Source organism: Elgaria multicarinata, chromosome 13, assembly GCF_023053635.1.
Source record: "Elgaria multicarinata webbii isolate HBS135686 ecotype San Diego chromosome 13, rElgMul1.1.pri, whole genome shotgun sequence".
NCBI classification, from domain to species: Eukaryota; Metazoa; Chordata; class Lepidosauria; order Squamata; family Anguidae; genus Elgaria; species Elgaria multicarinata.
The window spans coordinates 2063454-2088728 of record NC_086183.1 but is presented as its reverse complement, the minus strand read 5'-3'; the positions used below and the strand labels follow the sequence as shown (position 1 = coordinate 2088728).

The following is a 25275-nucleotide window of genomic DNA, read 5'->3' as shown; positions in this document are numbered from 1 at the left end:
ACCCTAATTGTGTTGATATGTCAAAACAGAACACTTTAATCCTTTGTGGGAAGAAGGCGACTGGGAACTTTATATTATTCCAAGGCTGCTGTTAATGTATTGAGGTAATAAAAGCAGAATGAGGAATTTAAAAAAATATTTATTTATTAAGTTTATATACCACCCCATAGCCGAAGCTCTCTGGGCGGTTTACAAAAGTTAAAAACAGTCAACATTAAAAAGAATATCAAATTTAAAACCATCAAAAATATAAAAACAACAGTATAAAATGACACATACTGTGGAAAAGGCTGAAAGCGAATTTGATTGCCTTTTTTAAGGATCTTTTTGCATTATTGTGAGGGACAGAATTAGATAATATATTGCTTGATTCTGTTTTATCAAATTAATTAATCTTACTTTCATAAACAAAAATTAGACAGTGATATTTTAATTTTTACTCCAAACTAGTTATCCAAAATTAGTCTTAAAAGTTGCTTGAAAGTAATAATAAATGGACAACCGTTTTGGCTGAAATTTCATCTATCAGGATGAAGCTTTGTTATTTATAAGGAATTTAGATCCAGATGAAGTAGAAGAAGAGGCATGAAACAATGTAAGTGAAGTGCAGATGGCAGAGGAGGAAAACTCACAAGCTAATGGTTGAAACAATGAAGATGAACAAAAATGTAAAACAGAATGCAATATAACACAGGAGAGAATTATTGCCTACATGGTTATAGGATTGCCAGTATATCCAGTTAAAGAGTGTTTTTTGTTTGACTGGTTTGATTATTTTCTTATTTCTTCTCTTTTGCTCTTCCCCCTTTTTAATTTTATAATAACTGGTTTATCATAAAGTTAGTTTTTTCAGCATGAATGATGAGGGTCTAAATAGAGTTAAGAGAAGAAGAGTTGCAAAATTTTAAACGGTGAAGATTATATGCCTACAGGAAACCCATAGCAAGAAACAGCATGACCATTATTTGAAAGGACTGATAGCTGGGAAGGTATTTTTGTCTTGTGCATCCATTAAAACAAAGATAGTTTCACTAAATATAAAATCATCAATCCTGTTTCAAATATTGGATCAAGGAAGCGATATAGACAGCAGATATCTGCATCATTAGAGGACCAGCTTTCCCTGGCAAGAGAAACCCCAGAGATCAGAGAAGAGTTTGCCTAGATAAGAATTATGGGATCTCATATAATCACTGATCAGAGTAGATCCACAACATTTTGATGCCTGAAACAGAAAATTCAAATACCAACAGATACACATGAACGAACAGTTCCCAGTTTACAGGAAGCCTTCCTGCACAGGCCTTACTGGAATTACATTGGTTTCTATTCCAACCGCAACATATAGTGCAGCTCCACAATTTACCAATCACCTGGGGGAAGCAGTAATTGACCCTAAGCAACATTATCCCTCCCACTTCCATGATCAGAAAACAGAGACAGGGCGGGTGTCCCTGAACAAATAATCTGCAAGGCTCAACTAGTTGCTTCAACACTCAAACTATTCTATCTCTAGTTGTATGGCTGAACACAAGGGATTACAAGCTACTCAGTGATCTAGAATCCAAGCCAATTCTGCACAGGTACTGCACTGCTCCACAGCTGAAAGTCAGCCCCAAAGGCGTGCTTCATAATGATAGGGCAAGACAACCAGATAGTTCAGAACAGCACCTCCATTCTGTGCTTAATTGAATTTCCCATTCAGAACTTGAAAAATACTCACTAGGACTTGGATTCCTTCTTTTTCAACTGGTGCTTTATCATAGGTAGCATCACAGACTCGTACCAAGGTTGTCACTCCATACTTCTTCAGCTCCTTTGAGAACAAACAACAAACATGTCAAAATGACTTCCTAGAGTACGAGGGGAAAACTTTTGCTTCAAGAGGCAATACAGGGCTTTATTGATAACTGGTAGTAGGTGGCAGCCTAGGGCAGGTTTCCAAGAGTTTGCATGTTTGTTGCAATAGTAACAAATGAGATTTCACCTTCCTAGAATTGCACAATGGAGTGATGAGTGCAGGTGAGCTCTACTCTCTGATAGGTATGGAGGGGATAATCAGCTTAGAGTACCCAAATGCTGACAGCTAGCTCTGAAAAAGCAATCTACCAGCATTGAATCATTCTGTCATGAGATAAAAGCAAAGCAAGAAGAACAGAAGCAGAGTAGTAAAGGGATAAATTCACACTCACCCCATTTACCCCTCAGCACAAACGCCAGGGATCTATTCTGGCACAAGCCACATATGAAAACTGAGGCACAGGGCAGTTACTCATTGACATGTCATTTTCATTAACCTGGCTGGTAAAATTGCTCCAGCCAAGCGTAGAGATGAACCAAGTCAAAGCAGAATTAAAACAACAAAGATTGTTTTAATGTGTTTCTAATCAGTTACCATATTTTTTCCATGGCCACATATACGACTATTTAATTTGCATTAGTTAGTTATGTACTAGGAGCTGCACAGCACAAAAAGACTGCCAAGTTTGGAGGAAAGACAGTACTTGACAAAAAGCAAGGTCCACTGAGAGCCACATTGCCTACACTGTATCTAGGATTACAATGCAGAAACGCAAGACAGGTAGAACGCTATAAACACAACTCTAAGACAAAGGTGCAGTATGTTTAGTAGCACTCTTGTCCTTAAATTGAAGGCAAACTAATCAAAACAAGAAGGGAGGGGGCTGACTCCACTACTTTTCCTCCTGGATGGGCAGGCTCTAATTGCCTCTGCAAAAATTGTTAAAGTCCCAGCAAAAATAACTGTCTTAGCTGCATTAAATTAGGCTTAACAGAAACTGACAAGTTACATTGATTTTATCATTGCAGCAGTCTTGTTTTTCAATATTTGCATCCTAAGCTATATTCATGGGGAAGGAACTGGAGTGATGGAATCTATCAGTAGCATACAGGAAATCATATTTAAGAATGAATTTGAAACTGCAGGGGATAGGAAGGGAACATCTACTGTTAGGTGTTAACTGTTAAGCTTCCCATGGATAAAGAACGTACACATAGGCAGTGGGGAGTAGCAAAGTTAGCACTGTCAGCTCCTCAGCCTCCTTTAAATGGAAGCATGTGGTTGCCTGGTTTATGCAGCCCTCAGACATTTCTGCTCTGAAGGTCAGCTTTGTTTTCTGGCTTCCTGGTAATGCACTATAAGTAGAAATTACTATTAGAGTAAGCAAGCACTAGTCCAGTTTAGCTGAAAAAGGTGGAAAATAAGAAATATTTTCCCTCTCATGGGAAGTGCATCATCATTTGCTAAACTTCAGAATCTGTGTTTACTTTCTAAACACACATTCTGCCCTCAATATACACTCAGTGCTATAATTTATATAGTTATAACATGATCCTAACAAACTCTAGAATGAGGGGCCACTCGCAACTATTAGTATTTGAACTGGCTGACAGCAAGGCGATCCCTCAGCAAACAATGAAGATTCACTGAAAAACAGCAGCAGAGGCTATCATAGAAATAAGAAAGGAAAGGGGGAACTTATCAGGTCATTCTGCAAGGATCATGTCTACCTATCTGATAAACAGAGGTAAAAAATGACCTTCATTATATTGTCATCCATACTCCTTTATCACATAAGCTGTCCATTGCAGAACTTCAGGTCACGTAGATCAATCATGGTCTTTTGGCAGCAAACCAACACAGGGATGAGACGGCTCCATTAATTTCAAAGTTGAAAAATATTGAACAAGTTTATCATGGAACAGTTAAGTAACTAACCTGGATCTTTTGGAGTCTGACAGTGTCATTAAAATTCTCACCTCGAATATTGTACTTGAGCTCTGATTTTTAAAAGTGTAAAATACACATGACTTCAGAAATATGGGTTATTCTCCCACCTCAGATCATCATTCCAGAACCCCTAAACCTTAGAAAAGTTGGAACCATCTGTATATGGCCATCTCTCTCAAGAAACAGAAAGAGCTCAGGAGCCTCACATTGTAAGAATATCCACAAAAGCCTTTATCTGGTCACCCAAATGAAAGTAAAGAGGGAATAAGGAACTCTTTTCCAAGGGATGTTTGCTCAGGCAACACAGACAGACTTGGCACATCACTTGTAGGCTTATCCCTGTGTTAAGTTCCTTAGTGTGAACATTTTCTTTGCAGTCTGATATACAGGAAGCAAGTGGGGGAGAAGTATCTCATTGTGTGTATTTGTTTCAACCTACCATTACTGCAGACTCCAACCATTCAGGTGAGCCTTTTCCTGTGGGGGAAACCATTGAAATGTGGGGGGGGGGGGAATGAAGACAAGAAGGGATAGCCAATAGAAACCTTTTCCCTGTCATCTTCCCTTGGTTTTGCTAGATCAAGAACAGTTCACTTGTAGAGAACTTTTGAAATTAGGACAAAGGCTGCAGGTTTCCACCCCTGGCCTAGGAAATACATGCGGATGCTAAGTCACCAGATTTCTGTGCTATAGAATCCCTGAGATGGAAGAGGATTCTCGACTATTGTTTTAGAGCTCTCTTTTAATGAACGGTACATGAACTGACAGCATACTTTAGAATTCATCCAGCAATTTCCCATATATGCACATTGCCACGGAAGATTGGCCGTGATGGAAAATTTGTTTGCTAGCTTGTCATCTGCTGAAACTATATTTCAGTCTCAATTTCTGTAGGTGCTATTACTGATCTTTTCACCAAAGACACTAAATGAGCTTCTGAAGAACCCCTTGGGCTCTCCAGAACAGTTTTAAAACTACTGCTCTAGGCATACTAGAGCCCACATCTGTCTGTGTGTTTTCCAGGCACTGTATTTTGAGCATTCAAACATTTATGTCATGATATGAATAACCTTCTTACCTCTGTGAATTTGGTGAGGGTTGCATTGGTTGGGTTGTGGGTGATCAGGAAGCGCATACTCTCATAAGTAATCTCCACTGGAGCGGGACGGTTCATAGTGGCGGGTAGAGGGGGGTGTTGGGGGGGGGAAATCAAATCTTGCAATGTTTCACAGCAGAAAACATTAAAAAAAAAAGACTACTAAAGTGTCCGGGAACTGATCAGAGCTTTCCTTGTTTACTTGGTTTGTTCTTCAAGATGATTCTTCACTTCAAGAAAAGCAGGTTTGCTTCAGCATCTGCTGGAATTCAACTTCAGCCTCAATCACTGCAGATGGCGCTCCTTCAGACTCTGCAGTCTCCTACTACATGCAAAAAATAGGCAGCCTTTACTACATTTAGGCACTGGTGAGGCACAAGAAAATGTAAGGGCAAGTCTTCTATCCACTTGGGTTCAGCCAGGCTTTGCTTCTCTAGTGTCACTAAGAGGAAGAGGTTTCCAATGTGCAGAAGATAACCCCATATATTTGAGGCTTAAGTCTCGGTGTCTGGAGTCTTCAAGGCAAAGTTTAGTTATGGCACGTAGGACCCTAGCCCCCAGCTCACTTCTCAGCCAGGGTGTGGTGCTGGGCCCGGCAGAAATCTGCCCTGACACGCAGAATCGCCATAAATGTGTGACGGGGATTCGAGCGGAAAACCTAACAAGAGAAAAAATATCCACACTTAGAGAGCTATGAACAGACCCCCCCAACAATGCATGTAAGGCAGTGTCAAAACACCTCCTTCATTAAGATGTCAAAAAGCAAATCTGTGATTAGAACATTCCTGTGGTATGAATTCTCTCACTTTGATTAAACAAGGCCAGTTCTCATATTATCATGTGATGCTTATGGCCTTGACTGTGGCTGAGATCCTTGGGTTTCCAGATCACATACTGGGCTATCCCCCACTGCTTCTGGTGGGAGAAATTCCCGCTTCCACCAAAGCCTATCATAACTTTGTGTGACTTAGGCCTTAGGTTGCAAATGTGTCCCTTACTGGTATCCAGCAGCAAACTCTACCCACAAAAAAATCTGTTACCTTTCATAACCTGATTATGGAAGTTTCAATTTCAAGACAAGCAAGTTGAGTTTCATCAAGCGGTTTGCCTCAACCACATACACACAAGTCATGCCAGAAGGAAGCTGAAAGCCAAGAACAATCCAACTCACATTTTCACAAGGCAGAGAGTTCCATGACGCACAGCATAAAACAAATACCAGGAAATTCTAAACTGCATCAATTCTGTGTTGATCTTTACCAAGGTTATGACGTCCACCAACTAAGACAATGAACTAAGGAAAGGTACTTCAGTAGCTTGGCTACATATTCCAATTAAAGATTCAGACAGTATCATCTACACAATTGAGTGGTTAACGCAGAGTTTTATCCACAGGCAAGAGGATGAATGATGCCCTGGAAAGGACTGCCAAATTACAGAATTTGCATGTGAAAATGCAGATTTATTTGCATAATGCATGTAAAAATGACAAGTGAGGACTTCCAAATACAGAAATGTCTACAACAGTCTGAAAGCAGCCTAGTTGTTCATCTACTGTGGGAACAGAACTGCAAGGTTCTCATTCTCTCCACCAACCATAAAGTCTTACTTGCTTTTAAGGCTGAAAGGGAGACAGACCCCTGAGGGCAGCTCAAGTAAAACAGACTATTATAAGCCTTACCTTGCTGATATACAAAGGGAGAAGTACTGCTGCTTATATCTCTCTTTGCATATCAGTGGTGTATGGCACACAACCCCCCAAGTGTGGCAGGACTGTCCAAAGACCACTGCAAGCTTTATGTGACATGAGCCGCAGCCAGTTCCTAGGCAAACTGATTTAAACAGCATAGAATGTAAAGCAAGTACTTGTCAGTTTGTGCTGGGAATTCAATCATGCAATATAGATGCAAGAGAGAAGGTGCTGCTACTCGTATAAAGGAACTGAAGCCTTCTTATAGATACCCTTGCTGTGATTCCCCTCTCTAGCCCCCACAGGGACAAGATTTCTCATGGCTACCAGGACAGCACAGAGTATTAACCTCCTCTACTCTTCAGTTTCCTCAAGTCTACAACTCTCATAAAGGACAGCAAAACTTACACCTGTGCAATGTGAAGCACAATGCTCAACAAATGGTAGGAATGAGTGTGGAGCTCAAGACGATAACCAAGTATGCCAACAATGAATTTAAAAACTTAGTTCAATGCATAAACTATTAACTTTATGCTTTCATGTGGGATCTTGTCAGGAATTATGGTCCAGCCACTAGGAAAGGGAAGCTAAGAAAGGGAAAGCACAAGTTAAAAACAATTATTATTATTATTATTATTATTATTATTATTATTATTATTTCCCGCCTTTTGCCGAATACTGGGCCTCAAGGCGGTCTTACAAAGTTTAAAACATACATTTTAAAACATAGGAAAATAAATGTAAAAAAAAAAAGTTTAAAATACACAACAAAATTATAAGTCATTAACATAGAAGGAGGACCAAATTACTCTCCAAAGGCCTGCTGGAACAAACAAGTTTTAGCCTGCTTCCGAAAGCCCATCAAGGAGGGAGCCAGTTTGGCTTCCCTGGGAAGAGAGTTCCAAAGCACTGGAGCAGCCACCGAGAAGGCCCTCTCCCATGTTCCCACCAAGCGCGCCTGTGAAGATGGTGGGACTGAAAGAAGGGCTTCTCCAGAAGATCTCAAAGCACGGGCAGGCTCATAAGGGAGAATACGGTCTTTCAAATAACCTGGACCCGAGCCATATAGGGCTTTATAGATCATAACCAGCACTTTGAATTGTGCCCGGAAACAGACTGGAAGCCAGTGGAGCTGTTTTAACAGGGGAGTTGTGTACTTCCTGTAACCAGCCCCAGTCAACAATCTGGCTGCAGCTTTAGGAATTGAGAATGCATTGTATCACTTTATGAATCTGAAATTACATCCAGGAGAAAGGAAAACTGGGAATGTCCAAACTGCACATGTCTAGACAGTTTTGTAGGGAAATCTCTATCAACTTTTTTTAGTAGGCTGCATATATGTTAAGTTACGTTACACTTTATTTTTATGCCGCCTTCCAGCCAAAAGGCCCCCAAAGTGGCTCACACACAAAAAATACAAATTTACAGAAGAAATATTACAACTATTTACAACTAAGAAACAAAATCCCTGAAGGCTGAATACACCTTCTTCATACTGAAAAGCAAAAATCCATTGGTCAGAATGTTAGGAGAGTTAGAATAATGCACAGCTCCTTGTAAGGTAATTGTCAAAACCACTGGAGGATGTAGCGGATTCCAACCTTCAGAAGACAGAGATTGAAAACCCCTGTTCTGGGTTTACAGTGGCTACGTACCGGCAACACGATAACAGCGGGGTAATAATAAACTCAACAGTTGTTTATCTAAGGGGTACTCCCCACTCAACATGGTAATGTGGTGTGGATTACGATTGGTGTTGAGTTGACTATTAGTCCACGCTGAATTGACTTACTCATCCCCTGCTCTCCCACCTCAGTCCTCCCGCTAGTATCCCATCAACCATTGCTGCCAAAAATCTGTCTTGCCGGCTGGACTACAGCAGCACCCACCACTTCAGACTACTAAAATACCACCTTCTTCTCTTTGCACATTATCAATACTTGAAAAGATCTACATTTCAGTTGTTTTACAGCAAGAGATGTCACTGCTAAAGATTCTTCAGTGTATGCTAGACTGAAGCCGAAGTCATTTTAAATGCACACATACTCCTTAATAAAGCCATTACAGGTCATTTAAAGCCCTAAATGGCTTGGGGCCAGGTTATCTGAAGGAACGCCTCCTCCCATATGTACCTGAGGTCATCCTCAGGGGTCCTTCTCCGCGAGCCCCTGCCAAAGGAAGTGAGGCAGGTGGCTACCAGGAGGAGGGCCTTCTCTGTTGTGGCACCCCAGCTGTGGAATGAGCTCCCTAAGGAAGTTCACTTGGCACCTACATTATATGCTTTTAGACGCCAGGTGAAGACCTTTTTATTCTCCCAGCATTTTAACAGTCTATAAATAAATTTTAACTTGGTATTTTAGATTTGTAATTTTGCATTGCTGCTGTTTTTATCTGGTTGAGCTTTTATATTGTATTTTATATTACGGTTTTATACTGTTGTTTTATACTTTGAATGTTTTTAATTTTTGTGAACCACCCAGAGAGGTCCGGCTATTGGGCGATATAGAAATATAAATAAATAAATAAATAAATAAATAAATAAATTTCAGGGGGTGGGGTGGGGAAAGGTTAACAGAGCCATCAGTTGCCCTGTGGCTAAGCCTTAAACAACTAAAGACTGGCTATTTGAGATATTGCCTGTCTCTTTATGAACCTATCAAGATCTGAAGGAGAGGCCCCCTTCTGCAGAGGCCCATTTGGTCAGATACATGTAAAAGGGCTTTCTCCGCCATCACTCCCAAACTGTGAAATGCTCTCCCTTAAGGGCTAAGATTGGTTCCCATTCTCTCCACCTTTCAGAAAGCTATTCAGACACATCTTTTTATTTTAATGTTTTATTTGAAGTATGAATAGTGCTTTTCATGTTTTAATATTTAAATACGGCTTTATTGCTTTTGTATGTTTCTCTGTATTGTTGTTTTTATTTGAATTGTTGTATGCTTTGGTAACATTTTCGGAAAGATGGTATATGAATATTATAAACAACAACAAATACAGGAGTATGGAGACACACAAAACCTAGCCACACCCATTGAGCAGAGGACCAAGAGCTATTGTGAGCTCATCCTCCCTTAGCCAGAACAGGCAGGTACTAAAATACTCTGGATATTTTGTAAAATAATTAGATAAAGAGGCCCATTTCTTTTATCTTACATTTTCACAATGTAAATTTGGGCTAAACCATAGAAAGCTGTAAGGATAGGATAGATTTTTTAAAACAAGACACTAAAGAAAAGCCTAAATACAGCTCACTTAAACAAAGGGTGTGTTCGGTTGTCACAATAGCCCAGGATGGGTTAATAAGGTACTCACAGTAGCTTATTTTTTAAAGAGCCTACAATCCCAGTCACAGGTGCAGACTTATAAACTACTGTGAGTAGGTTATTAAGCTACTGTGTTTTTAGACTGTTGGTTGTTTTACTATGCTTTTCATGGTTTACATTTTTCTGAACTGCCTAGAGAGCTTCAGCTATTGGACGGTATAAAAATGTAATAAATAAATAAATAAATGCTGTGTGTAATTTGAGTCACACACAGGCTGTGTTGAGACAATACTTTTGTCAATGGTGGGTTATAGTCAACCCACAGTTGGTTATTTTGCGGGTACACCCCTCACAACATGTTCCTACACAACTGTGGAGTGGTTGGGGCTAATGTTGAGCGGACGAATAGTCAATCCAGCATTTGACTGACAGAGCCCCCGCCTCTCTCAGTCCTCCTGGTGCTATCCCAGCAGCCTCTGTGAATTGTGCCGGCTATAGCAGAGCAGCCAGCGTGGGTTTGGCCACTCTTGCCCAGGAACTCTGTAGCCAACCAAAATACCCTATTTCTTCGATTCTTTATATATATATATTCTACAATACTTGAACATATATATATATATTCTACAATACTTGAACATACAGCATTACAATTAAAGAAAACAACATACTACATGAATGTTGAATAAATGTTGAATACATAATATCATATCTAAATAACATAATCAAACTTAACATATAAGTGCGCCCCCCACCTCGGGATCTCATTCCTGATTCCAAAATCTCATACTTTCTTCTGCTGGCGGTTTCCCACTTCCCTTAGAAAACACAAATATTAGGAACTGTTTCCAAATTCCTTCAAAATCATTTGTTTTAGCTATACCTCTTCTCCATTTAATATTACAAGTCAATTTATCATTAATAGCTATATCCCATACTTCTTTATACCATTCTTCAATAGAATATTCCCCTTGAATCTTCCAGTTCCTAGCTACAATCAACCTTGCTGCAGTCAGCAAATTCGTTATCAATTCCTTAATTTCTTTTTTACATTTTAAATCTTCAAATAGTGACAGTAGTACAACTTTTGGTGTTCGTTCTATCTTCATTCCCACAATTTCTTCAATCTCTTGAAGAATTCTTAGAATTCTTCGATTCTAAGACACACTTTTCCCCCCATATAAACACCTCTAAAAATGGGGTGTGTCTTAGAATCGCGGGTGTGTCTTAGGGATTTTTTTTTCTGTTGGTGGTACTGAAATTAGTGTGCGTCTTACAATCGATGGCGTCTTACAATCGAAGAAATACGGTAGTCCACTCAACCCTGCGAAATAGTCTACTGAGCCCGACAGACAACATGCTAACCAACAGTTGTGCAGATAGTCAACTCTACAGAGCATTGGTTATCTCAGTTGGTTATTTTGGGGAAATAGTCAACTAGGGGTAGTTTTTGCCCAACAGACAACACAATAACGAACCACTGACCACTCAAAACATTGACTGCTGACTACTTGAACCACCACTGATTATCGCGTTGTCTGAACCCAGCCACACACTTGCCCCCTGTCCTGCTGCAGTCCTCCCATCTGAAAATGGTGCTGTTTTACTTCTGAAGTGCTGGACATTTGCAGGATTGAGACAAAACTTCATGCAGAGCATCTCATATTTAGAAGGCAAACCACTAGCAAACCTCTACATGATAAATCACCAAGGACAGAAAATCCCGAAAATGTGCATCAAAAAGCGGGTGATGCCTAGAAAACCTTGGAGGTTGCAGGATTGGGACCAAACCTCTTATCCAGCCTCCTCTACTAAGGAGCACCCAATGCACTATGACACCCCATCGCTAATTGCGAAAGCAACAAAAATCCCAGGTGCACCAAAAAGCGGGGGTTGCCTATAACACTTCAGGGGTTTGCAGGATCAGGCCCAAACCTTATAGCCTGCCTCCTCTACACTTGATCCCTTTAATGTGTTCATAATAATTAAGCCAGCAAAGAGCAGAGTAGCAGCTGTTTTGATTGCTCTTATTGCACACTCTGTAACCAGCCAAAATAACCCTCAGTGACCACCACACTACACAATAACCCACAATGGGTTAAATAACCCACTCTGCAGACTGTGGGTTATTTTGGCCAAATAAGCCATCGTAGGTTAAAAAACTCCCACCAGATGACATGAATAATACCCATGGTGGGTTAATTAGACCATCGTGACTTAATTAACCCATCATGGATTATTGTGAATGTGATATCCCTCTTTTTGGTGCACATGGGATTTTCACTACTTTCAAAGTTAGGGCACTGGGTTTTCATAGTGCACTGACTACCTCCTGAGTAGAGGAGGGACAGCTACCAGATCTGTTTCCTTCTGCACCACGAACAAAGCTCCTGCAAATAAATGGGAATTCACTCCAGAAGTCTAGCGATTAAGTAACTGATTGCAATACCCAAATATGTGGATCCCAAGCCCTCGCCATGAAGGCTTCATAAGTACCATAGTTTCTTTTGAAAAAGTGTTCCTTGACTACCCTCAAGTTTTCAGATCATCAAGGCATTTTTGAAAGCAAGAGGATGTGGAAGACTATTGGTCCAGAAATAAACGTTGCAGTTACACAGAGCATCTCAAATTCCTTCTCATCCCTGCCAACATTATAAAACCTTAAAGTGACATTAAAAAATTCCCACATAGGCAGTGATGCTGTAAAGTTGACTCTGATGTTTTTCATGAAAACCCATAAGAACAAGGCAGGTGGGAAAAGAACCAAAAATAAGGAGTTCTAGACCTTTCAATACAGTGATCAGTTTCAATTCACTACTTATAAAACGGGAATATTAACCAACTTCTTCTGTCGTGTGATAGGAAGGTATTTTATTATCAAGTTTATCAAAGATTTGGTTAATTCTGTCTATTTAATAAATATACATACTATTAGAACCTCAGTATGTGTCTGCCTTTGGGATATTGAAGTGTAAGACAACTACTCATTTATATTTTCTTTTTCATTCTCAATTACAATAATATACAACAGTCTCAATATAAACTCATAACACTCGTAGGGCACATTCATATCAATTGCACCCTCGATGATCAGAAGCCCCTGAACTCAGAGGGTTTCCAATCATCCAATGCAGGACGGGAGGAGCTGTGGAGAAAATGCACACTGCATTTTTCACCAGACAGGCCTTTTTTTTGCCCATCTAGCAATGGCACTCCAGAAGGGGAGGAAAGGAGGTGGGAGAGGCCTCAGGATACCTTGGACCCTGGCACTTTGGTCTCCTCCCCTCCCACTGAATCATCCCCTTTTTCCCCTCTCCAAGGTTTCTTTTCTGACCTTGAAGGGCAGCCAATGCAGTTCTTTCAGTTCTGGGTGGGGAAGAGGAATCTGATGCCCCCTTCGGAGGTTAGAGTGACGTCTCCGATCTCAGAGGAGGGAAACTCCACTATCCTATGGCCTCTCAAACACGGTCTAGAGGCCATAGGATTGCTCACTCCATTTGCCGATACATATTAATTAGCTGAAGCTTCAGCTGATCAATCTCCTCATTAAACTGAAGAGGCTTGGCAACCCTACCCTATCCATAACATTGTTCAGGTTTGCATGATCATCGTAGCCCACTGTGGGTTGCAATGCATGCTGATGGCTATGTTGAATATTCAATCCCTAGCAGGGGTGGGGTTTGACTCAGGTTTACTGAGTCATTCAAACCTAGGTAGCAAGGATAGTTGGAGGGGGAAGCAACACTCAAATAACCCTACAGGAGTCCTCTAAGAGAGATGTATACCATTTTATTGCTGTATTATCCTAAAGACTAAGGGGCTAAGGGTTACAACTCTGGATTCGACCCTAGTAGTAAATTCTGAGTTGAGCAAAGAAAACCAGAGCTTGCCTGGTTTGGCGGGGAAGCAAAGAAAAATAAATTGAATGAGTAGCTCTAAAAAGGGAATAGGACAAAAGCAGGAACTGTTTTTTGTGGGAAAGGATTAGGTTCTCTAGGAAAGGAAAGGAACTTCTCGTGCAAGCACTTGAGCCATTGCTGACTCCTAGAGGGACGCCTGCTTTCACTGACGTTTTCTTAGCAGACTTTGTAGCAGGGTGGTTTGCCATTGCCTTGCCCAGTCGCAGTTACCTTTCCCCCAGCTAGCTGGGTACTCTAATTGCACATTATTTTGGCAAAGGAAGTGAGGTAGCACTCAATTTCTAAAGAGATGGTGCTAGCGTTTAGGCTTATGAGATATTTATTTATTTATTACATTTTTATACCACCCAATAGCCGAAGCTCTCTGGGCAGTTCACAAAAATTAAAACCATGAAGAGCATAAAAACAACCAACAATTTAAAAACATGAATACAAAATACAATATAAAAAGCACAACCAGGATTAAAACCACACAGCAAAAATTGATATAGGTTAAAATATGGAATTAAAACAGTAAAGTTTAAATTTAAGTTAAATTAAGTGTTAAAATACTGAGAAAATAAAAAGGTCTTCAGCTGGCAATGAAAAGAGTACACTATAGGCGCCAAGCAAACCTCTCTGGGGAGCTCATTCCACAGCCGCGGTGCCACAGCAGAGAAAGCCCTCCTCCTAGTAGCCACCTGCCTCACTTCCTTTGGCAGGGGCTTGCAGAGAAGGACCCCTGTGGATGATCTTAAGATCTGGGCACAGACATGTCATATGCCCTCCTAGTGTGTGAAAGGTGGGGAAAAGCAAATAAGCTGTAGAGTTAGGTAAATGTAATCTTCACTTGCTCAAAGGCAACTTTTTCAGGTTAGGACTCAGCCCTACTGAGCCCTAGCACAAATCACCATATGAAAGTCTTTTGCTTCCTAGAGCAGGGACCTAATAGGAGCATTTAATGAAAGATTATGGCATTATATGGACAGTGAGAACATGGGGCTAAAGGAAGATGTCCTAAACAGTTTTGGGACACTAGAAATTCTGTGGTATTGACATCACTGGAGTGGGGATAGACACACAGGGAAGTTTTGGAAGCTGCAGATTAGGGAAGCGAGGGTGGAGTGTTGACTGAAATGTATGTATGGATTAGAACATAAACTAACCCTTGCTTACCTGACCAGTAATCTCAATACAGCTTTATCTCATTATTCTCAGTTCTGTGGGGTATATTAAGCTGACCGAAAGCAGTCTGCCAGGGGCCTGGCCCTAGCAGTAAGATGTATAGTTTAGAACCAGGATCACCATGGTGTCATCTAGCCAGCTCAGAAAACCCTTAAAAGCAGTTAATTCCACTACGCAAGGCACCTACATTTTTAAACTATTAACTTTTAACTTAGTCTCCTACAGAAAAGGAAGCCATACCAAAAGATTCTTCCTGCCTTTAAAAGACCCCCTTGGAACTTGCATTTCAGCTTGTTGTTTTAGTGGCCCTGAGACCATAAGACAGACTGCAGCAGCTGCAGTTACCCAGGATTGCAAGGGACAAATACTTCTGAAAAGGTTATTTGGATCACCTTTCAACGTAACCGAGTAGAGCAGCAGGGTAAAAAGCAAAACTTGCTAATTTGTCAGCCAGTCATCGAAGATTACCCTCCAATGTATGCAAGCAACACTTTGTAGTTTAGCTTATCTCAACTCATCTTACTCCTAGCTGAATTCCACACCTCATTGTTTCTCATGTGGTTGGAATAAACTGCCATGAAGAGCAGGTATAAAATCATTCAAAGGCTTTTCATTTTCTCAAGCCAACAAAAGAATCTTGAGGAACAATTCTCCAGTAACTCCTTGCTTCTTGGACTTAAACTTGTCGAATACTTAAGAAATGAGAGGAGCTTCTGGAATGTTGTTAGATATCATCTGATCGTGATCAAATACTGACACATCTCAGCAACTCAAGTATAAATATGCTGCAACATTCACCAGGATTTTAAGCAATAGTCAACTTTTCATCTGTTTCACGATGCTGGTTAGCAAGGATAGAAATGTTTGCTCTCTGTTCAAGCATGCATACAACTACACACTCCCACCCTGCTCCTGCCAGGTTTATTTATTTATTATTTATTTATTTATTACATTTTTATACCGCCCAATAGCCGAAGCTCTCTGGGCGGTTCACAAAAATTAAAACCACAATAAAACACCCAACAGATTAAAAACACAATTACGAAATACAGTATAAAAAGCGCAACCAGGATTTCTTTTACTTTTGTTTCGTTCTTTGCAAGCTGCTTTGTCAGTAGAAAAAAAACAAAAACGAAAGTGACACAAAAATCACCAAAGTGCCTGTGCATTTTGTGCTGCCCCGCCTTGGGCTGCAGCAGAAACAGCAGCCTAAAAATATGTTAAATAAATCAACGTTACATAAATTGCTATGCAGCAGTTGACTGAATTGTTTTGCTGTTTTTGTTCGAATCTATCTAAACAGAAATGCAGTCTGCAAGCCCTGGCTCAGGAGGGGTTCGGCCTCCTAAGGAGACCCGTCGGCGCATGCTTCCTTGACGCAACGCTGCAGGCGAACCCTGGCGTTCTCGCATCATTCAGAACTCCCTCTTCTGCCCAGGCTCCAAGCCGAACGGCACATACCTATGATATACGAGAGGATGAGGTTCCATCCTGTGGTGAAGGCCCATATCTCCCCAACGGTCACATAGCTGTAGAGATAGGCAGACCCGGCCTTGGGTACCCGGGCTCCAAACTCCGCATAGCAGAGGCCAGCCAGCACCGACGAAACGGCCGCAATGAAAAAACAGATCACAATGGAAGGTCCGGCCGTATCCTTGGCCACCTCCCCAGTCAAAACGTAGACACCAGCCCCGAGAGTGCTGCCCACACCGAGAGCTATCAGGTCCAGGGTGGAGAGGCAGCGCGCCAATTGCGACTCTTGCGCGTTGAGGTCCACTGTGCGCTGCCGGATCAGCTTCTTGCCGAAGTTCACCATGGTGCCCTTCAGCATCCTGGCCAGCGTTGCGCAACGCCCAAGGTTTCCCTATATACATGGTGGCATGCAATAATACAGTCCTCCCACATTCAGGAACAGGTAACCTTTGCTTCCCTTTCCAGAAATCTGCCAGCTTCTTGCCCTTTGTGGAGAAAGGCTCATAGGCTACAAAGGTGCAGACCTGTTCCCTTATTATCACGTTTGTTTGAGAAACTCAACTAAAAGTACTCATTCTCCATAATTTTGAGCTTTGGGGCTTGATACCATACTGAGCAACTTTTTGTTTCTTTTGAAACTATGCACTCTAAAGGTATCTGTATGCTTCCCAAACCATCCTAGAGTTCTCAAAGAACTCAAATATGAATTTGCGGACCTCCTCACAAAAATATGCAACATGTCCCTAAGCTCAGCCTCTGTACCAGAGAACTGGAAGATGGCCAATGTAACACCAATTTTTTAAAAAGGGATCCAGGAAATTACAGGCTGGTTAGATTGACATCTGTTCCAGGTAAATTGGTTGAAAGCATTATTAAAGATAAAATTAGTAAGCATATAGAAGGGAAGGTCCTGCTGAAGAAGACTCAACATGGCTTCCGCAAAGGCAACTCTTGTCTCACTAATCTACTAGAATTCTTTGAAAGTGTCAACAAACATGTAGACAAGGGTGATCCGGTGGACATTGTTTACTCGGATTCCCAAAAGGCATTTGGTAAAGTCCCCCACCAAAGACTCCTGAATAAACCTAGCAGTCATTGAATAAGAGAAGAGGTCCTCTTATGGATCAGTAACTGGTTAAAGAACAGAAAGCAGAGAATAGGAATAAATGGTCAATTCTCCCGATGGAGGGAAGTAAATAGTGGGGTCCCACAGGGATCGGTATTGGGACCAATTCTTTTCAACTTGTTCATAAATAATCTGGAATTAGGAGTGAGCAGTGAAATGGCCAAGTTTGCTGATGACACCAAATTATTTAAGGTTGTTAAAACACAACGGGATTGTGAAGAGCTCCAAAGGGATCTCTCCAAGCTGGGAGAGTGGGCAGCCAAATGGCAGATGCGGTTCAATGTAAGCAAGTGTAAAGTGATGCACATTGGGGCAAAAAAAACCCACTTCAAGTATAACCTAATGGGATCTGAGCTGGCGGTGACTGAACAAGAAAGACATCTTGGGATTGAGGCAGATAGCTTGATGAAAATGTCCACCCAGTGTGCGGCCGCTGTAAAGAAGGCAAACTCCATGTTAGGCATTATAAGAAAAGGAATTGAGAATAAAACAGCCAGTATCATACTGCCCTTATACAAATCTATGGTGCAACCACACTTAGAATACTGTGTATTCTAAGGTCACTACACCTAAAAAAGGATATTACAGAGCTGGAAAAAGTGCAGAAAAGGGCAACTAAAATGATTAAGGGGCTGGAACATCTCCCCTATGAGGGAAGTTTACATCAGCTGGGATTGTTTAGCTTGGAGAAGAGGAGGCTGAGAGGAAACATGATAGAGGTGTACAGAATTATGCACGGTATGGAGAATATGGATAGGGAGACATTTTCTCCCTCTCTCAAAATACTAGAACCCAATTGGGTCATCCCATTAAGCTGATTGGTGGGCGATTCAAGACAAATAAAAGGAAGTACTTCTTCACACAGCTCATAGTTAAATTATGGAACTCACTACCACAAGATGTAGTAATTGCCACCAATTTGGATGGCTTTAAAAGGGGGCTGGATAAATTCCTGGAGGTAAAGGCTATCAATGGCTACTAGCGCTGATGGTTGAGTGCTATCTCCAGTATTAGAGGCAGTAAGCCAGTGTGCACCAGTTGCTGGGGAACATGGGTGGGAGGGTGCTGTTGCACCATGTCCTGCTTGTTCATCCCTGGCAGATGGCTGGTTGGCCACTGTGTGAACAAAGTGCTGGACTAGATGGACCCTTGGTCTGATCCAGCATGGCACTTCTTACGTTCTTATAAAGAAGCCCTTTAGCAATAAATTGTAAGCTATTGTAACAGAACCATTCATTGCTAGACCATCTTTAAGATTCTTGCTCATTACCTTCCCATCTTGCCCAACCTGGTGGCCTCCAGATGTATTTAACAAGTCCCATCATTCACAGCCAGCACACCCAATGGCACTGCTGGCTGGGATGATGAGAGTTGGCCTCCAGATGTGTTGAGGAAGGCTGCATTTTACAATACCTCAGAATCAAAAGTGTCTCTCTCTACTTATAAAAAAGTATGCCCTCATCTGCCATGGTGATAATATTGCCACACAAAACAGTATTTAGTTTACTGATTTGTTTATACTTTTTTTTCATAGAGCTGCACATTTTAACCTGGTTAACATGAGTAGCAAATACCTAGTTTTAGACCTAGTGCTGCACAGAAGATTTAAGTAGTTACAGCCTGTAAACAATTAGGAAAAACATCACTGAAGTGCTGAAAATGGAAAACATCGATGTTGCAGCAAAGGACAAGATGTATTTTCCAGCCCTGGTCAATTCTGCCTGACATTTCTAGGCACCAATATCAAATTTATATGGCTCCCAACAACCAAATACCATGGATTTTTTAAGACCCTGCACCCAAGGCTATAGCATACAAAAGAAAGCACATAGAAATGTTCCTGTGCATGTGTGTGTGTGCGTATACACACACACACACGCATACACAAAAACATCAGCCAGTCAACTGAGATAAGTAGCAATTTGTTCTTGGGCAAGTGCTCATTACGAAACTGCTACCATATTCATCAACAAACCAAACAGAAGCACAATTTATATGAAGTGGAGAAAGGTGCACACATGTAAGGACTTCTTCTGCCCAAGAGTCCTCTCACCTTAGATCTCCTATGCCACAGCCACTGCACTCCACTGTCAAACCTCTCCAACATTCCTCCCCAGCATTCACTCTTTTCCATTATCACCAGCAGCTATTCATCCCCCTTCCCCTTTCCTTAGCATATTCTGTGCAACTCCGCAGTATTTCTGGTACTACAGATTTAGCACTGGCCAGGTCACTTTCCACCTTGCCCCTCCCTGCCCAAAACCCTTAGGTGGGTGCAATCTACAATGCTGAAGTTATAAAGATTGGGTGGACATGCACCATCAACAAGATTCAGATTCTCTGGTCACAAGAAGGCTAGTTCTGTTGCTCCTGTCTGAGCTAAATCAAGTATATTGCATTATGTTAACAACCTGCTTGTCTTTTGGGGAACTATTCCAGTTATTAATATAGTAGTCAGTAGTTAGAAAATAGTTTAGTTATACTTTATTGTTCATTTCTTACAAATAGGAGTAAAGGTGCTGGAGTTGGGACAAATGACAAGGGCTTGGAGGGTTGAGCATCTGGAGTACTGCTCCTTTTGGGAGGTGCCTTCTGCCTCTTTATTGATAAATGGATTTTATTTTTTTTAATGACACAGTCATTAAAATAGAAATTAATTGTGTATAAGGCAGCTGACAAAGTAGGTGATCATGTGATATACCCTTCAGAACTTGCAATTAAGTTTTTTTAAAATGAATCTCAAAAGCAAATGATTTTAAGATCACCAGAAGGAAGTTGTGGGATTCTTATTTTAACACCTCTAATTATGAGAGCGGGTGTTCCTAGTGCCAGGAGTTCCTAATTTCTTTTCTACACCCCAAACCAGATGTCAGCTTTTAACAATCTGATGACCCACCACCCACGATCCTCAATGTCAACAGTTCTATTTACCCAAATGACTAATTATTTGATATCCCTCCAGATCACACATTTAAGTTAGTACAACCTATTTTCAGAAAGCATGTTTACTATAAAGAACTTAACTGGTAAAGCTCAAACCCAAAAGATAAAGGTCAAACACACAACACAATTCTACAAGATTAAATATTTTATAAGAAAGGCGAGTTATTTGGTGTTAATTCCATGTTAGACCAGCCTGGATCCACCACAGAGGCTAAAGTCCATTTTGCTCACCACTTTTGATTATCAAAAGTGGCGCAACCATATCCATGCTATTGGTCCCAAAGATCTGGGTAAGCAGAGATATAGTTTTTTGAGAGTTTGTACTTCTGGTTCTCATTGGCCCTGATGGATATTACAAAAGTGGACACACAACAAACTTTTCTGCCATTAATTCAATTTAGAAACTATAAAACTGTTTTTGCTTCAAAGGCAACTCAGCCTCTTTCTAAATATACAAAATTTTCTCTTCACTTTCCCCCCCCCCTTTTTTGTTTTTTTTAAAAAATCAGCTTTTCTACCTATCTAGATTTATGCTGCATGATCCTATGTTACTTTAGATCCAAAGTTACAACCCACAGATTTCATGCTGTATGACTAAAAATGTTTCCCCACAGATCACTCTTTACAAAGAAAAGCAGGTTTTCATAAGGACGTCATGTGTGCAATTTTGAGATATGTTTACATTGATTTCATTTTAAACCAGATTTTAAAAAGAACTATAGCTGAAGCTTACATTCTAAAAAAGAAAAAAAAAGAATCAGATTTTAAAAATTAAAATTAGATTAATAAGAGAGAAGATAAAGCATCTATAAGTCAAATAAATTAGTTCTTAACAAAACCATACCACAGAACCTAAAAAAGCCTTGGCATCTTGCTCTCAAACATTTTACCCCAGACAGAATTAGGAAGCTTACCTGCATTTTTTAAAAAAAAAAATTAGCAACATTACAACCATGTCATCTTTCTTCCCTCTTGAGGCCCCTCAACAGTTAACCAGCACAGCATTCCACAGCAGGGCAAAGTACAGAGGCAGGAACAGTAGAGTACATTCACAGTTAATCAGAAGAACGTTTTTATTCATAATGTAGACATCAAACTGAAAGCAATTTCCCACAAAGCATTAGTGACAATTGCCTCCACTTAGCCATACCTGGACATTCCATCATTTAAATTAGCAATTCTCAGATCTCTTTCTCATAGACCATTTGAAAATTGCTGAGGATCTCCATAGTCAATGTAATTTTTTTTTTGTTCTACAAATCAAATCACATAAATAACTGATAACCATAGTCTTGATTTTGAAACGCAATGGATAAAAGTAAAAAAAATTCTTCAGCGCTGGCATCGGCACTGTTCACTGGTAGCCCTTAAGGGAAAAATTAAGAGACTGTACCAATGCTGTATTATGAAGGTCATGGGGCCAAGGCCTTGTTAACCTTTTCAATAACACAGGCCTGGTCAAAATGGCCTCAATCTCAGTCATCAGGAAAAATAAACCACAGAGATAAGAACAGGTATTCTAAAGGGTTTCTAAGCCTTCCCAAAGAACACCTGAACATGGCATACACACTAGTTTGAGAAGCTCTGGCTTAAAACATTGCTTTCTAAAGAGATCCCTCCCCTGCCACCACAAAGAAAGCCATCCATGAGTTTCACAGGCATCTACTCCCACCTCTTGTAAACTTTCCAGCCCCACAGAAGCAAGCTCTTCCCATCAAGTGCTGACCAAAGATAACATTTCTGCACTTTGAGTCACAGAGGGAGGTGCCTCATTTTCCTTACTACTGCAGTTCTGAGTCACAACCTGCCCTGCTCATTCAACGAGGAGGTGGGTGTGCATTTTCAATTTACACAAACACTTGTGAAAGTGCCAGCAGTGTTCATGGGTACTGAAATTGAAACAGATAGTTATCCCACATGTGAAAAAACAGTTTGTGGCAAACCAGCCTTAATTCAAACATTAAGAGCCTGTGCTCTTATGCAATAAGCCCCCTAAACCCAATTCACTTCCAGGCACAGAGACTCCCCTACCAAGAAATGTTTTGATCATTCTAGGCTTCCTTACACTCAATCACTTTGACAGTTCAATGCAACTCCCCTCGTTTATTTCCCTGGTGACTGCTGCCTCTTTCCTTCAAGATCTGCTCATGTCTTCCCTTTCTAGGCCTCTTAACTACCCTGGGGCATACAAATGGCCTACCCCTGCATGCCAGTGTCTTATGCTTCACGTCTGACCTTGGTTACACCACCCCATCTTTTTCTACATACACTTCCTCCTTTCCTTGGTCCTCCCACTTCCCAGTCACTCCTTATAGGTATCTACTAGTGTTAGCGCCTCCTATCCTGATCATTTGCATTATCCTTCTTCCTAGAGACACTGCCTGTAGGTTTCCCTGTAGGATATCCTTCAGCACAAACTACTTCCTCCTTGCCGGGCTTGGTCTGACCCCTGCTGCTGCCTCTCTGTGTACAAGTGCCAACAACATTCTGTTGATCTTACTCTAGTCCTATGCTGTTGCTATCCCATTATTGCCCCTAGTTTGGCTACTTTTCTTGTAACATTTTCTCATTTTCACTTTTCTTCTTTCCTTCTGGTGTGGCTGTCATCCTAGCAGCTCCAACTTTCCTAAGCCTAGCAACCTTCCTTGAGCCCACACTTTTGTCTCTACCCCAAACCCACTGTCAACAAGCCCCTCACACACAGCACCATAGCCATTCTTGACCAGATCAGTCAGTTTCTTGGGTCTCTTCAAAACAAAAGGATGGTTATCTCACAAGTAAAAAGCAAACTATTATGGAGTTAACATAGTAATGATGGAATTATTTGTTCTCTGTATATATAGATTGCCACTGCTGACATCTTTATATCCATAGAGTGGTTTGCTCTTTGCCTCATAGAGAGCTCCGGCTATTGGGCGGTATAGAAATGTAATAAATAAAGAAATAAATTCCCAGAACTTCTGCCACTTCCAACTCCATCTCACACCCTTGTTTCTTCTTAGCAACCCTCCCCTTAACCCTGTCCATCTCCACAATCTTTCCTCCCCAAACTTAGCAACACTCTTAAGCTCTCCCCATAACTTCCTATTCCAAATTACATCCATTCACATTCGTACCCAGCCACCCAAATTTCACAGACATCAAACAGGAATTGCTGTCCCCAGACCCTAAATGCTAACTCTAAGCTGGGCCAAGCCATTTCCACTAATGCAACAGCTGTATCCATCTCCAGGCTTCACAGCTCACTCACTTCTCAAGGTCTTCCCTAAATTTACCACCCCCACTTAGTAAGTGCCCCCCCCATCCCCAAAGGCATATGAGGAAATGAAAGCCTGAAAATGCCATTCTTCCAGTTCTCCTTCCCACCCAGCAGGTCAAGTTTTCCCTTTTATTTGGCCTCTCTCTGATTGCTACATCTCTAATTCTACCCCTATATTTTCCCACCACAACTCCTTAGCAACCCTCCCTTTAACTATCCACTCTATTTCACATTTCAAAATTATAAGCCCCCATCTTCACAAAGTCTCACAACCACAAGAGGAAATTGGTGTCTCTGGGGCTGTCATTTCTCCCCCACAAATTAGGGTATCTCCCTCATTCAGTTCAGTTTCATACACAGCAGCAGCACCATCCTGCCAGCAGCCATCAACGTCTTTCTCCTCCTGTCTAAGAGTTAGCAACTCTTCCCTTATGCACCATTTCCCAACTTCCTATCCCAAGTTTCTCCCCCCCACCCCCATCCCACTAAAAATCTCGCGACCAGAGGACTCTGACAATGATATGTTCCTCGTGCTCCCCCCACCCCACCCCAAAACCCTTTTCCGTTTTACCTATTCCACCACTGGGATGAGCTTCCCTCGATCGTACACCGCTTCCCCCCATTTAGCGGTTCTCCCCTTTAAACCCACCCACAAGTCCTATCTCAAGTTTGACACGTGCTTCCCACCCACCCCCAGTCATCCAAAGGAAGAACACACTCTGACAATAAGACGCGCGTTCCAGTACGCGGGGGAGGGGGAGCAAGTTCTGTCCATCCTGCCCCACTAGGCTGCCTCCGCCTTCCCCCACCCGCTCCGTGGAGCAGCTCCCCACCGTAACCCCACCCCACCCTTCCTTCCACAAGCGCGGCTTCCCTCGCTGAGACGCTCAGAAGCAACGGAAAGGCCTGCAGCGGCTCTTTCCGTCTTTCTCCGCCGCCCTCTTAGTTCCGCGCGTGTCGCCGCCGCCGCTGCCCCCCCACCCGCCACCCGCCTTGCGGCCTCCCGGGTGCCTCAGGCCTCGCCAGCTTCTCTCCCTCCGCTTCCCAAGCGCGAAGGCCGGGCCCGAGCCGCCTGCCCCTCTCCCTGTCTCACCCACCGGGAGCATTGAGCGTCCAGGCGCGGAGCGGACCGGGCGCCTCCCACACGGCCTGGGCGGGGAGGGCCGCTCTGCCTGCGTCAAGGCGCGGAGCCGGGCCAGAGCCACAGGGGGAGAGGAGCAGCAGCAGCAGCGCCCACCACCGCCACGGCCGCCAACGAAGACGACGAAAACGACGTCGCCGCGCAGAAGCCTCCCAAACCGGACCGGACCGGTAGCCGACGCGACGCGCGACTCCCCTCAACCAGCCACACAAGACAGACAGGCGGCCGCCCACCAACCACAAGGCCCGCCGGGAAACGGCGCCGCCCGCCCTCCTCGCACGCGCACGCGCACGCGGCGTGCCCCACCTTCTTCCCGCCTGTCCGCTCGGCCCAATGGTACAGCCCACTCAGCTCCCCTGCACCGCGGCCAGCGATGGAACAGCCTCAGGCGCCTTCCTCCTCCAAAGCTACCATTTGCGACGGCCCGCCGCCCGACCCTCCCCTAGGGAATG

At 42.2% G+C, this 25275-nt stretch overlaps 1 protein-coding gene across 1 annotated transcript in view; it reads right to left on the bottom strand.

The window, feature by feature from the left end:
- Positions 1-25008, bottom strand: part of PTP4A2 (protein tyrosine phosphatase 4A2) — a 33783-nt gene extending 8775 nt beyond the window's left edge. The window contains exons 1-3 of the mRNA XM_063140209.1: positions 24780-25008; positions 4830-5505; positions 1724-1816 (exon numbers count right to left, since the gene is read on the bottom strand). Coding sequence (XP_062996279.1) covers positions 1724-1816; positions 4830-4925 — 189 coding nt within the window. The 5' untranslated portion in view covers positions 4926-5505; positions 24780-25008. The remainder of the gene's footprint in view (positions 1-1723; positions 1817-4829; positions 5506-24779) is intronic.
- Positions 25009-25275: the final 267 nt, after the last annotated feature.